The sequence below is a fragment of the Silurus aristotelis genome, assembly GCF_946808225.1.
Source record: "Silurus aristotelis genome assembly, chromosome: 23".
NCBI classification, from domain to species: domain Eukaryota; kingdom Metazoa; phylum Chordata; class Actinopteri; order Siluriformes; family Siluridae; genus Silurus; species Silurus aristotelis.
In genome coordinates, this window is record NC_139596.1 from 12,099,057 (window position 1) to 12,113,439 (window position 14,383).

General features: G+C 36.1%; 2 protein-coding genes across 5 annotated transcripts in view; one reads left to right on the top strand and one right to left on the bottom strand.

The window, feature by feature from the left end:
• Positions 1-2,877, bottom strand: part of cfap157 (cilia and flagella associated protein 157) — a 5,025-nt gene extending 2,148 nt beyond the window's left edge. For all 3 annotated transcript variants that reach the window (XM_083526594.1, XM_083526592.1, XM_083526593.1), the window contains exons 1-5: positions 2,625-2,877; positions 1,846-2,117; positions 1,476-1,629; positions 1,064-1,331; positions 518-648 (exon numbers count right to left, since the gene is read on the bottom strand). In XM_083526594.1, coding sequence (XP_083382720.1) covers positions 518-648; positions 1,064-1,331; positions 1,476-1,629; positions 1,846-2,117; positions 2,625-2,767 — 968 coding nt within the window. In that variant the 5' untranslated portion in view covers positions 2,768-2,877. The remainder of the gene's footprint in view (positions 1-517; positions 649-1,063; positions 1,332-1,475; positions 1,630-1,845; positions 2,118-2,624) is intronic.
• sh2d3cb (SH2 domain containing 3Cb) lies at positions 2,083-13,290 on the top strand. 2 transcript variants are annotated; one of them, XM_083526587.1, is made up of 11 exons: positions 2,083-2,446; positions 6,222-6,261; positions 6,954-7,082; positions 8,354-8,769; positions 8,933-9,009; positions 9,096-9,583; positions 11,130-11,245; positions 11,362-11,533; positions 11,639-11,750; positions 12,374-12,580; positions 12,799-13,290. In XM_083526587.1, exons 2-11 carry the CDS (start codon positions 6,235-6,237, stop codon positions 12,966-12,968), a joined length of 1,914 nt encoding a protein of 637 aa, XP_083382713.1. In that variant the 5' UTR covers positions 2,083-2,446; positions 6,222-6,234; the 3' UTR covers positions 12,969-13,290. The 2 variants fall into 2 exon arrangements, with proteins under 2 accessions (XP_083382713.1, XP_083382712.1); XM_083526586.1 differs by lacking the exon at positions 2,083-2,446 and adding an exon at positions 4,369-4,512.
• The last annotated feature ends 1,093 nt before the right edge of the window (positions 13,291-14,383 follow it).

The window sequence follows — 14,383 nt, forward strand, 5'->3', positions numbered from 1 at the left end:
GACATCAGTCAAACCAATCCTTAGATATGACAACTACAATTACCATTGAACATTGATGTGATAATGATATATAAGAGCAGAGGTTCTCTGATATTTATTCCAGATCATTCAACCAACTGGCATGTTTTTGAGAAGTGGGAGAAAACAGATAATATCCAGAGCTCATTATAAAGTCCAGAGAACACTGATTCTATGAAACAGCAGTGCAACATACTACAACACCACAGATAACACAATGATGAGTCTGCAATGCAGAACCTAATTTTACATGCAGCACTTTAGGGGATTTTGTGCCATCTTAATTATTTAAAAGATGACATTGATTTTTTTCTTCTATAAAAATATTTCCTGCTCTTATTAAAGATTGAAATGTAAAAAATCTTTGTTTGAAACTAAAGACAATAAGCATAAGATTAGGAAATAAACAACTTCGGGTAAGGAACAACAGCAGGGTGACTAGCATAATTCTAAACCAACTAAAAAATCATTCACTTACTCATTTAGAATTCAAATGTACCTGAGGGCATTGAGTTCTTTCTGCAGTGTGGAGTGATTGTTCACCAACTTTTGGTGTTCTTGTTTATGGCTGGCATAGTCTTCAAGTTCAACATGCATTAGCTTACATTTCTCTGTCAGCTGCTGCACCACCTTCCAGGACAAAATGAAAAAGCACAGATATTTAATCAGCCTGTTGTAATGTTGAACATTATAATGCAAGAACTCTCAATTAATGATAAATGGTTAAAGAGTATATTCAGCGCTTTTGACAAACCTTCCAAAGATATGTCCCAATCACACATAGACTAGAACACTCATGCTAACCCAAAACTTTCAAAATTTACAGAAAACAGGATTCAATAATATGCCTTGTGTCATAAAGCAAAATCCAATTGGTTGGATTTTGCTGCTCTTGTGTTTTTGAGTGTTCTTTGGTAGGTTTTTATCTTTGCAGGTAATTAATTGACAGCTGCCAGAACATGTGGAAAGTTGTCAGATATTACACAAACTGTTCTGCAACATCTTTGACCCTACTTTAAAATATCGAGAATGTGTTTTAAGCAACCTTTTGATTTGCAAGACTTTTCCTGGTCATTTCATTCAATAATGGTTCAATGATCTCAATTTCTCTTTTGAGTTGTTTCTCTTTGTCTTTTAGAGCATCATTTTCCTCCATCAGCTCTTTTGTTGTGTCTGAAATCTGCCTGAGTCGGGCCATCGCTATCATATTCTCGTGGATGGCCCTCTTTGTCGTCTCTGGAATCTTTTTGTCAGAGATTTTGTGAAACTCGGCAGCAACAGTAGCCATATGCTGCTGCATCTCTTTCTTTAATCTGTGCAAGATGAGACAATATGTTTAAGAATCAAAACCCAGATGCAATATAATGAGAACTGTGCAGTAGATCTGGCAAATAACTGTAATGGAGTAATTTGTGATTTTTCTTTTCCGAAAGCTTCATATTCATTTTGACACTGACTTGTAGTTGTCCAGTACAGCTTTTTTCTCCAGGTTGTAGATGACACTTTGATGATCTTGTCTCTGGTGCTCCAGTTGTTCTTTCAGAGACTCCATCTGACCCATAATTTCATCCTTTTGCATCTGGAAATCCTCAAGAGATGCAAGTTTTCCTGCTGCAAATCGAAAAAAATGAGGGTTGGATTTTATTTTCTTAATAATAATTATTTTATACATTATATTTATCGTTGATCATACTTATTGTTAGCCAGACAACTGCACAACTAGGCTGGATACCCAGCATGACTAGCATCAGACATAGTTTTCTATTTGTGCAATTTGTTCAATGGTACTTTCCATCTAAATGTGTGGTGGTGTGGTGTTTTTTTTACCTAAGACCATATTCTCAGAAATGAGCTTATCCCTGGTCTCCTGAAACTCACTCCGAAGCACACTCAGTTGCCTGTCAAATGACTCCTTCTCTGCATCTTTGGCTTCTTGGAGCTCCTGATACTTCTCTAAAATATCAGCGAGCTCATCCTCTTTTTGGGACAAGGTGCGCTTCAAATAGAGCACTATGTCCTGCTTCTCTCTCACTACATTGTTATAACTAGTAGAAAAATCCTTTTGGCGAACCTCCAGCTCGTCACACTTGTGCTGATACCTTTGAAGAGAAGGATAAAGGATTAAGCCAGGTGTTTGTTTGCATTCGATGCATTTCCTGAATGACTACAACCGTGAGTCAGTTTTCTTTGGTATGAGGTGTGGCAGCAGGTTAATTATTATGCTTCGCCATAGACTGAGATCTAAGGTCTTGGTTTCATTTCAACTTCCCTGTGCGCACCGACAAAGAATGACCGAACAGCATTTTCTTCAGTTTCTAATCTTATCGGTTTATTCACAATAGATAGTGAATATTAATACATGCATTTCTTATACTGTGTTTTGGATAGTGAGTAACAGTCTTCAGATTTCTCCAATCAGAAGAATCAGGTAAGTCTGCATACTTTTACTATAGAAAACTCTATTGCTTCAGGCTAAAAACTTCTTGCTTAGGATATACAATGTCCTCATTCAGAAAATAACTCTTTATACATATAAGCTGTTTCCACTGTCCTATTGGCTTTGTTTTTGCTAGTGTCAGCTCCTTAACTCCAGCTGGTGTCCTTACTTTTCCAGTCGCTCCTCTAAGTCTCGTATTTGAGCCCGGTAGAACTCTTTACCACCCTCAGATAAGGCATTATCCTGTGCAGTATTCTCTCCAAGAGTAGCTGTTTTTTCAGCCTTTTGCTTTCCATCTTTTTTAGGAGGCATAGTTAGTAGCGCAACTCCTGTCCAACGAAGTTTGGAGCAACTCAGCAACAATAAACAAAAGCCCAGGTTGCCCCGGGTTACCAGTCAGGGGAGGGGGTAGGTTTGGGGCATGTGACGTCATTCTGGAAGAATTCAGGTGGTGATATGTAGACTGTTAAAGCTGTTCTTTGGATAATACGTCACTTTTCCACAATCATGTACTACACAGTCAAACAGTATTTTGCGTTAAAGTCTATATGATTACAGCAGCAGTATTTAGGTACCAAGGTACTATATAAGTGCTAAATCTACATTACCAGATTAAATTAACCACAGGCATAAAGTTTTGAGTTTTGAGAAGTTTTTACAATGGACTGTGGACCTATCTCTTCCTAAAACATGTAAACTAGCATTTTCCAGGTTCGCTTTGTCTTTTACAAAAAAAAAAAAAAAAAAGTTACAGGCTGATTTATCTAAAGTTTGTAATCTAGCATACCAGTGTTTCTGGTTTCTGCTAAATGCCATGAATGTAAATGTAAATGACTAAGTATCTTTTATAGTTTAATTGAGTACTGCATATCAGATAGAATGGTAACCCTGAGAAAGAAAATCTTGTATATATTTCATGAAAGTATATGGTATAAAATTTGTGGACAACTAGCCATCACACCTGGTTGAGCTTCTTCAGCATCTTTTTTCTGACTTGCTGTTATAATAACCTTCACTCTTGGGAAGGCCTCAAGAGCATTAGTGAGGACAAGGGCTTTGTCATGCTGGAAAATGTTTTGGGACACTTAATTCCAATAAAGTAAAATGCTACAATGTACAATGGCAATTGTGGCTTCAAACTCTGTGACCCACATACGGGTATAAGTTTTGGGTGTCCATAAACTTTTGGCTATTCAGTGTATGTAATTCAGCAATGCTCTGATGCAGTCTGATTGTGATGTGGTTAGAGGGATTGTGTTCTTTCTATGAAATGCAGATGCCATTACGGTCATTGGGTCTGGTTCTGACAAAGACACTCTGTTGTGATCATTAATGGACGGAGGGGGAAATGAGATTGAGCTCTGTACATGGGTCTTCAGGCAACTCTCTGCTCACTCTAGTAGCCTGGACAAAGCCATAGCTGTGGGCTAGTGTCTGTTTTACAGCTCATTTTCTCATGTGAGAAATATGCAAGAAATTTCCTCAATGACCAGGTTACTGTTTAATCAAAGCTGGCATAGCTGTTTGTCATATTTGTGTACATTTTAATATACTTTACCCAACCTATGCTCTATCGTTTTCTGTATTGCGCACTATAATCGTTAAAAAGCATAACAAATATATCAGCTACAGAAATAAGAAGAACAAGAGGAGGAAGAGAATTGGGAATTGTCTATTCTATAGACAGACAGACAGACAGACAGACAGACAGACAGACAGACAAACAGAGATAGATAGATAGATAGATAGATAGATAGATAGATAGATAGATAGATAGATAGATAGATAGATAGATAGATAGATAGATAGATAGATAGATAGATAGATACTTTGTATAATTGTTGCATTAGTTTTTGGACGCACCAATACCGTTGCGCGCGAGCAGCGTAAACACCGCCCCCTGTTCTTTCGGAGGAGCATAATGACGTCAGTGGCGTGGTTCGAAGAAGTGCTACAAGTGTCAAATCTGGCAGAAGACCCCGAACCGCGTCTCCACCTGACCATGACTTTACCGAGGCTTCCTAAAACTCCACTGCTCCGTTTTACTGTTCCGTAAGGTAAGATCCTGAAGTGTAAATCCTGATGTTTAATTTCATTAGTTTAATCCTCAGCAATCTCAGTGTTAGTTACTGCGCAACAACAGGCGGTGGTGTAAGTGACTGCGAGTTTGTTTTGAAAAATAGAGAGCAGATATTTCTAGGACTTATGTAATCCCTGATCCTGCTTTTGAAACATGTTTTTGTAGCGCACTTGTAGAGCCTGGCAAATCTATCTATCTGTCTGTCTGTCTGTCTGTCTAAATCTCTCTCTCTCTCTCTCTCTCTCTCTCTCTCTCTCTCTCTCTCTATATATATATATATATATATATATATATATATATATATATATATATAATCATTAGATATAATCACATCTAATGTTGGCTGTAGAAGTAATGTATAATGGTGTCTGGGAGCTATCCAGTAGCGTCTGATATGGCTCATATGGGAACTGTAAGTAGGAATGAGAATCTGATATGTGTCTTGGGAATAACTAATGAAATAAAAATAGAGGGGGATTATGCTGGTCCAGTATACAGAAACTGTCTCACACTAAGCCTCATGTAGAGCACAATGCTTTGGGATGTATTTGGTGGAAAGCCCAAGCTTGTAACTGTTTACAAATATGGTACATTAGCCTGATTTATGAGCTGACAAAGTGTCCTTAACATTAACAGCAGTGTCTGGGTGTCATTTAATTTTAAGACTGCCTGTTTATTGTAAAGCTGACAGGCTTATTCAACACATTTGGTATACTTTTCTTCATATAGCCTATGTATCCTTTGACCTTAAATTAGACATTGAGCCTAGGAGATGATTCTGCTGCTATGTCTTGTTTTACCTCATAGGTAATGCAGAGCTTCAGTTGTTTATGTAGTGTTTACGGCAGGACTGAGCACATGTCTTTGCTCAAACACATCTGTGAAGTGTTGAGTGTTTTCCATCACTGGCCAGGTACCAACTGCATTCCTTTTTTTTTTTTTTTTTATCGAATGATGTCTTCATTTGGTTATGAAACTCCATAAAAGAAATGTTGTAATCTCAAAAATATTCAGCCAGTTACTTAAACTGTGTGTGTGTGTGTGTGTGTGTGTGTGTGTGTGTGTGTGTGTGTGTGTGTGTGTGTGTGTGTTTGTGTTTGCCCCCACAAAACTGCCTATTTTTAGACAACAAATAATTCCATGAGAAGAGAAAAGAATAAACATATTATTATTATTATTATTATTATTATTATTATTATTAATAGTATTATTGTTATTATTATGCATTTCTATTTATTAGTTAGATCTAGGTGTAGCAGAGCATTAATTAGCTTTATTAATCACTATTAATGTGAAGGTCCTCGCAAAATTAGTAAGATAAACATGTGTGCGTGTAAAAGTTTGAGAAAGCTCATGGCTGTTCCTGAGGACTGTCACATGTGTCTATGTCTAACATAACACTGACTTAAACTATAAATGTACTGCATTGCGCAAGTCTGTCCCTGATGCACAGAGGATCCAAATGGTCATGGGAAAGATCAGCACATACTGTTCCTCAGACAATTTCCTGTCCTGCAGCCACCTGGCATCCTCACTCCCTCATCCACAACATTTTCAAGCCTTCACAAATTTGCACACAGGCTTATGCAATTTATTTAATATATATCTGATATTATGGATTTTATAACATAGTAGATAAAAATCTATGTTCATATTTTTTGTTGTTTTTTTTGTTCTTGTCCATAGTTATTCCGATTCCATGGAAAACAGAGGTGAATATGTAATGGTAAGCATTTTTTTCTCTTTTTTTGGTTATAAATTCTGTCTTTTAGGATTTAAGAGAAAATGTTAAGTGTCTGTTGTACTGAAATTCCTTCACACAGCCTTAAACACAAGGAAGAATCTGAGGACTGAACAGTAAGGCTCTAATTGAGTTAAGATGCGTGACACAAAAGGGCTTGGATCATTGCCAGTATGCTCAGAATGCTTGTAGTCAGACTGGGTTTCTACAGACAACCACCCACTGTTGATGTGCTTATTTTATTGTAACTAAAAAAGTAGGATACTGGCTTTTATGCATGGAGTCTTTATTTTAGGAGCACTGATCACACCAGTAATATTTAATCAAACCTTGGACAAGTTTCCAAACTTTAATTCTCACAACATTAATATTCAGCATTGATATATATCGGCATAAGCTATCTTTGTTTTAGGGTACTGAGCAGCTCTCTTTTGTGCCCCTTGAATGATGCGTGTAATGATGTTTCAGATAACCTACTGCTTTAGTGATATATTGGCCTGTTAACTAGTGTAACACAATAATGTCACCATAACAACTGACAAGCACTGTAGATGTGAGGAGCCTTTCCTGTGAGAAGGGAATCCTTGTTCCAGAGAGCATGAACATCTCCAGACCTTCTAGTTTCTCAAGGAGAAATGGTTTCAAGACATGATCCTAATTTTTTTCTCTTGTGGAAGTTTTCAAAAGAGACATGCCTGTTGGACACCACATCAGAGAAACTGAAGAAAGAGCTGGAGGAAGAGTTGAAACTCAGCAGCCACAACATACAGAGTCATGGCTGGTACCATGGACGTTTACCTTGGGAGGTGAGTCAGATCTTACTGGTATATGGTAATATGTATATATGGTATATAGTAGTGTAGGATCATATTACTTGATATTTGACTTAAAAGGAATTTGGTGACTTTGTACAATGGCTTTACCATCAAAAATAGCAAATGTTAGATATTAATAGTGTTAAAACTTTAAATCTAAAATATATACTACATAACTTCATACATAGTTGAGTGTAAATCTTTTATAACAACCTCAACCATAGTGTGGATAATAGTGTGGTTTTATTCAAATGTTCCAGCTTTAATAATACATAACTAAATGAATGCTCAGATGTTTTTTAAGTAACAAGATAGGACCAATATGGCAGATATACAACATAATCAAATTCTTAATAATCTGATTAATTATTAACTGATTAAATAATTTAAACAAAGGAAAAGCATAATCATTTTTATGATGCAGCACTGACGAGACCTTTATATATGTCTTATATATGTTTAACAAATACTTATGTCAGTTCTATGTATTATTTAGTATGTATTCATCCATGAAAGAGTCTTCAGACCAGAGTTTGTACTTTCTTTTTACTTGGTAACATAAAGCATTTTATTACCTTCAAGACTGAAAAAAAGAGAAGAGCAATTGAGGGGATGAGTGTTTATAGGTGCTGTAAAATGGTGATAACATGCTTGTAATACGTCTTAAAAATGTTATTAAAAAATTATGAATGGTTAAAAAATCTAATGTGGCATTTGTTAAAAAATGTTTTAAAAAGTAATATTTAAGAAGTTGCTGTGGTATATGAGGAAGATTACAGGAAAATAATTAACTTCAGGGTGGTAACAGTAACTTCACTTTGTTGCATCACTCTGTCCCATTGTTGTTATTTTTCTCTATAAAAGTACATCCTGTTATGTTTTATTCTGTTCTTGTTGGCCTGTTAATAACTCCATCTAACCTCTTGAGTATTCTTAAAGCATGTTTTTGAGTTCTTACTTATGAAATATTGGGCCATCCATCAGCATGACTTCCTGATATTTCTAGTATAACGCTACCAAAATTCTTTGCAAATATTGGCTCATGAATCTGTTAAAATTCTGTCAAATTTTCCAGAGAAAGTCTGGATTATGAGAAAGCCAACCCTATTTTCAAAAATGTGTTATTTTTTTTGTTTGTTTGGATTGCGGTCTTGGTGCAGGATACAATCACAATAAATTGTAAAAGATTTCGTTCTTTCCGTCTAAGCCAAACTATTGTTTATTTTGGAAAATGTATTGTTTTCATCTTTTTTGCACCACAGGTTGCTGAGTCACTAGTGCTACAGGATGGGGATTTCCTGATTCGTGATTCTCTAACAAGTTTGGGAGATTATGTCCTAACCTGCCGCTGGAATCAGAAGCCTCTCCACTTCTTGATCAGCAAAGTTCTGCTTAGGTCCAGCGACACATACACACGAATACAATATGTTCTAGAAGGAGAGCAGTTTGACTCCATTCCAGCATTGGTCAATTTCTGTGTGGGCGGCCAGACACCACTTACCCAACACAGTGGTGCGCATGTAATTTCTCCAGTCAACAGAACTGTACCACTGCGTTATCTGGAGACAATGTTTGGTCAGACTAGTCATGAGGGCACGCCATTAAACTCCCCCCTGCACAGGAAGGGAAGTCTTGTAGTGGCAGAGGCTCTGGCATTCGAGTTAATAAACCCTCAGAGGTGAGTTGTATTTAAATATGCACTGATAAGAGAAAGCAAAGAATTTACTTTCACTTTTACTCTTCAGAGTAGCAATAGAGATGATATGATACTGATGATATGATGATATGATATGATACTGATATGCTGGATATTTGAGTGTTATTTTACTGTTTTCTCACAGGGAGGCAGTCAAGAGCTTTGTTGGCAGCTTGGAACAGCGTGTTGTAGTGACGTCATCCCCAAACCCAATGAATACAGGTAAGTGATGTTATCTTGTGTACATAGTCTTACAAATCATGCTCAAATATGTAACCCATGTTTCTAAATGTTCCTCTTTTTTTTAGTCTACAGAGGTAAAAGAAGTCCATCACGCAATAGGAAGTTTGTTGTAGTCCCTTCATCGCCTGTTTTGCAAAGACCCAGCAACATGCACCTTTGTACCTCACCAAATGAAAGTACAATCATCTATTTGGAGCCTACAGACAGCATGTTGTCTTCCAGCAGTGAGTCCTGTCAAAGCACTATTGCAGACCCCAGTGACCTGCCATCGAAAACAGGCCTTTATCCGCTCAGCCTTGCTCATATAAAGTCACCCTTCAGAGGACAAGAAGAGCAGACAGTACCAGGCTTCATGGACGAGGACAATGAGGATTATTTAATGCCACTTGTAATTGAAACAGCATCCAGTTTGAGGCCAAGCATGTACCAGTCACCACTGCTCCCTTCAGAGAATAAACCACTGGAAGCAAGACTGTTAAAGAGAGCAAAGGAGGTGCTTTTAGATGCTGATACAAAGACGATGGCCATGCACATCACCAAAATCGACTGCATGGTAGGAATGTTCATAGTACCCACAGTATTAACATATTTTATACCATTAGAGCAAATTAAAGAAGACAAAAATTATTTATAGCAACAAGACGTTTGATATGTCAGGTTCTAATGTGTATATTGTGCAATCATGTATGTTATTATAATCCACACTGATAGTAATGGAAAAAATTTTTTGGCTGTCCACTGAAGCCAAAGGGTTTGAGATTAAAAGAATATGAGACAGAATGTTTCTGAAGACTTCTGCTACTTGTAATTATTAGCTTAAAAATCTTCTTCTTTAAATGGTGGATTGTAATACCTTTACCCCTGCTTATTGGGGGTTCGTGGTGGTGCCACTGATGTTTTTTTTTTTTTTTCATTCACAGCTGTTACAATGTTTCTGTCATTAACTAGTGTTATTTTCTTTGGCTGGCCTGGTAAATGACTATTTGTTAGTGAACCAGTGGTTTCTTTCCTTTTTGGAAAATTCCACATTAAATTAAAAAAAAATTCAACATTTTCTTAGATTTAAATAGCCCTTTGTCCTCCCAGTGATGGCTCTCTTGTTTTCATGTTGGTTTATCCAATAAATGCAGACAGATCATTCAAGGATCACAGTCAAATCTATTCTTTAACAATCAATCTAAGAAAGAACATCTGGACAATAAGTAATGCCTGTTATTCACATGCAACAATTTTTGCACTTGAAAAATAAGTGAGTTTAAACAAAAAATGCCATTTTCCATGTTGCTTAATATCTAAATATAAATGTCAACTCTTATCCATTGTCTCCTATTCACTTTTGAACCCAAAAGTCTTCAGTACATAGAAAAAAAAACATAATAATAAACATAGACATAAAATATAATAAAATATATCTGGACATGAAATATATATTTTTCTCAATGAAAAATCAAAGACTGCCCTTGACCTTAAATTGAAAATTGCCAGTCTGTCAGGCAGTCACTATATAAAGACTTCACAATTCTTTTTCACCATTTTTTTATTCCTATTCAAATTATACTAAATGTATTTTTTTACTAACAGGAAATCTAAGACATGATTTATTAAGTAACTATCATCATTTTTATCATATCTTTTCATAATTTCCTTCATTTAGAAGCATTTATGTGATCACTAATAGATCTGAAACACAGATACACTTATTTAAGCAGACTGTCAGCTAAATGAGCTAGAATGGAATGGATATTCCAGTAATGTTTCAATGTTTTATGAATGTGTTGTTCATAAAAATAAATGAATAACTTTTAAGATAATGGTAAATATTAAATTTACAATTTTAAAATATTCTCCCTTCAATGTAAGGAAAATACATAAATCCTTTGTCACATTACAGTGTTAATGTAAGCTTTTTATAAACCATCCAGCATTGCATCATAAAGGGATATGTAATTCTTATATATATTTTATAAAGGCCTAAGGAAATTCCTGTTCAAGAAAATGGATGTCAAGCATTAAATAGGATCAGTTTAAAAAAAATAACTTTGATTTGTAAAACATTTGAGTCCACATGGTAGATTGTTTAAACCAATTTTATTATCCAGGTTGCTCGCATATTGGATTTATCCTGTGAGAATATAAAAGGGATGGCTGTGTGCTCGGGACTGGAGCTGATCACACTTCCACATGGCCATCACCTCCGACAAGACCTGCTGGAAAGGTGTATGAACACACTCAGTCAGGAAAAGGACTTTACACCTGACACAAGCTTAGCAACTTTAAAATATCTTCAGATTAAAATAAACATGACTGACTAAACACCGTTTCTTTCCTCAGGTTCTATACCATGTCCATAATGCTAGCCATGGTGCTGTTGGGTTGCACGGGCAGTGTGGAGGAAAGAGGCTCCTTACTAAACAAACTTGTCTTATTGGCGTCAGAGCTGAAGACTAACCTGGGAAACATGTTTGGCTTTGCTGCAGTTATGAGAGTCTTAGAACTACCACAGGTAGTATTATGTCAATATCTAATGATGTAGAGATAAAGCAGTAAACAGAAGAATACTGCTTTACGTGAATAAGCAATAAAGGATACACATCAAATTCATCCTTAGGTTGTTCATTTGGAGGAGACGTGGACAGCTTTAAGGCAAAAATACACGGAAAGTGCAGTTCTGTATGAGAAAACCCTCAGGCCCTCTTTGAAGAAAATGAATGATGGAAAAGGTATTCTTAAACAATTTACCATATAGAAAATATTAATGAAATTCACAAAATCAGGTTTGTCTCCAAAGTTTCTGCAGTCTTTCAGATTATCCCTTATGTTGTGTTAACTATTAAAACTACTAAGTGTTTCTCAAGGGATTCTAGTTAGTTAAAGGGGTTCTGGGAATGGTTTCTGATATCAAAACACTCTGTTGTAGGTCTCTACATACATACATACAACTGGAGAACAACCAAGAAACCCTTAAGCATTCTAGTTTTAATGAGTATCTCATAGTGTTTGCCAGTCATTACATCTGTTTTGATTTGCAATGTGAAGGGAAAATGCTTTTAAAAATAGAAATATTGTCTTCTTCATGTCTTCCATTCCATTTTATTCAATACAGTATATACATATAAATATAAATACAAGTGGTACTGATGGAAATATGGCATTGTGTGTTTGCTGTACATTTGCATAGTTTTGTCATATGTAATTTTTAAAAATTAAGCCAGCACAAAATTATATAACAGAAAATTTAGTAATTTACTATTGCTTCATTTTTAAAAGATTTAAATATTTGTCATTTGGCCCACAACAGAACAGAGCAATTAACAAAAGGGCTAACTCTCTTTTTCCTTTGAAGTGCTCTGTGAGCCATCAGAGACAACTGTTCCACATGTACTCCCTCTGTTGCTCCTGCTCGAGAAGAGCACCATGATTGTTGAAGGGTCTGAGTCCTGGGAGAGTCTCGACTCTGGAATGGACTCTGTGCTGTGTCATTTAAACTCTGCTCGTACCATCGCATGCCATGGAGAGACATACAGTTCGAATGCAAATGCAAAACTACTGGGTAACGATAACCTCAGTTCATGAATACTATAAAAACACTCAATAATATTTGTTAAGAAATCCTATTAATCATTGTGATTGTCAATGGAAATGCACTACAAAAACATAGGAAATGTTTAGTGCAGTATATTTTCTATTTGTTAGATGTTTAAAAAAAATTATGGAATGTGTCCTGTGAATGTTCTAAATATAGATCCAAGGTAATTTTCTTATCTACAGGTTTCCATGAACAGTCAGATGTACTAGAAGTTTTTCTGACTGAGTTCCAGATGCGTCTGCTCTGGGGGAGCCGAGGTGCTGAGGCGAGCAGGGAGGAGCGCTATGAGAAATTTGACAGAGTGCTTACAGCCCTGTCCAACAGACTGGAACCTTCTCAGCAGGCAGAATGATGCATATTGTACTTGTCTAACTCTAAAATGTGTATTTTTTATTTTCCTTGAATAAGTGCAACGGGTTTTTTGTAAAGTATGTGGCGGAATAACATTTCAAATTCCTTTCAACTTTTATATGGTTTGTAAATAATGTAGATAAATATACTATTCAGATTTCAAAGTATGATTCACATTATTTTTGTTTACTTCTATGAAATAATCTGTGATTTCTCTATAAATTGATTTTTAAATTATGTTTCTTATAACTTACATATACCTTTATACTCTTTTATGAGGTCGAAACCTTTTTCTCAAATTAAACCAGTTCAGTTGAAGTCAAGAAGCTATTATTGTCATTTCTACCACATATAGCTGACGCAGTACACAGTGAAATGAGACAACGTTCCTCCAGAACCCTGGTGCTACATTAAACAACATAGAGCTACATCAAACAACATAAAACTACATAACAGAACACAGAGCAAGGACTAAAGTAAGTGTCTTTGCCACATAAAGTAGATCGTGTGCAACCTAGGGCAAACAGTTGGGCGTCTTATTGGTTTTTTTATTTATTTTTTATTAAACGTTTAATCTCATTTTTATTTACTACTTATAAGTGGATGTTCTACTGACCTGTCACTGCTTTTGGGTTTACAGTTTTAAAATAACATTTAAAAAACATAATACACCATATGTTTCACTAAGCTTTCAGCAACAAAAGCATTATTTACTGAAATAAACACAAAACCACCATATGTTCAGGGATACTCAATGGCAGGTGTTAGTATAAATGAAATGTTACATCGATCAGCCATAACATTAAAACCACATGCTTAATTGTGTACGTCCACCTTGTGACAAAATAGTTTTGATTCGTTGATGTGTGCCATTCGCCTCTGCAAGTGTGCTGTGCTATCTGGCAACAAGACATTTGTCTTGTAAGTTGTGGGGTGGGGTTTTTCATTAATTGGACGTGTTTATCCAGTATTTTGCACAGACATTTAAATAGTATGAGAAATGGAATATATGGAAGCTAATTTAACACGTTATGAACTTTTGTCAAGCTCTTTATTCATTTAAGAACAACTATGCCACAGTGTGACATTATCCTGGTGAATGAGGCCACTGCCTTTGGGGAATACTGTTGCCATGCAGGGGTGTACTTGGTCTTTACCAGTATTTAGTTGGTAGTAAGTATCAAATTAATATCCACAGAAACTAAATATTTCCCAGCAGAACTTTGCCCATAGCATGCCACTGCCTCCACTGGCTTTCCTTATTTCCACAGTGCATCCTGGTGCTATCTCTTACCATGTGACCAACACACACACTCAGCCATCCATATGATGTTTAATCAGACTAGGCCACTTTCTTTCATTTATATGCTATCCAGTTTTGCTTCTCACAGTAAGCACTTACTTTTGTAAGCCCAT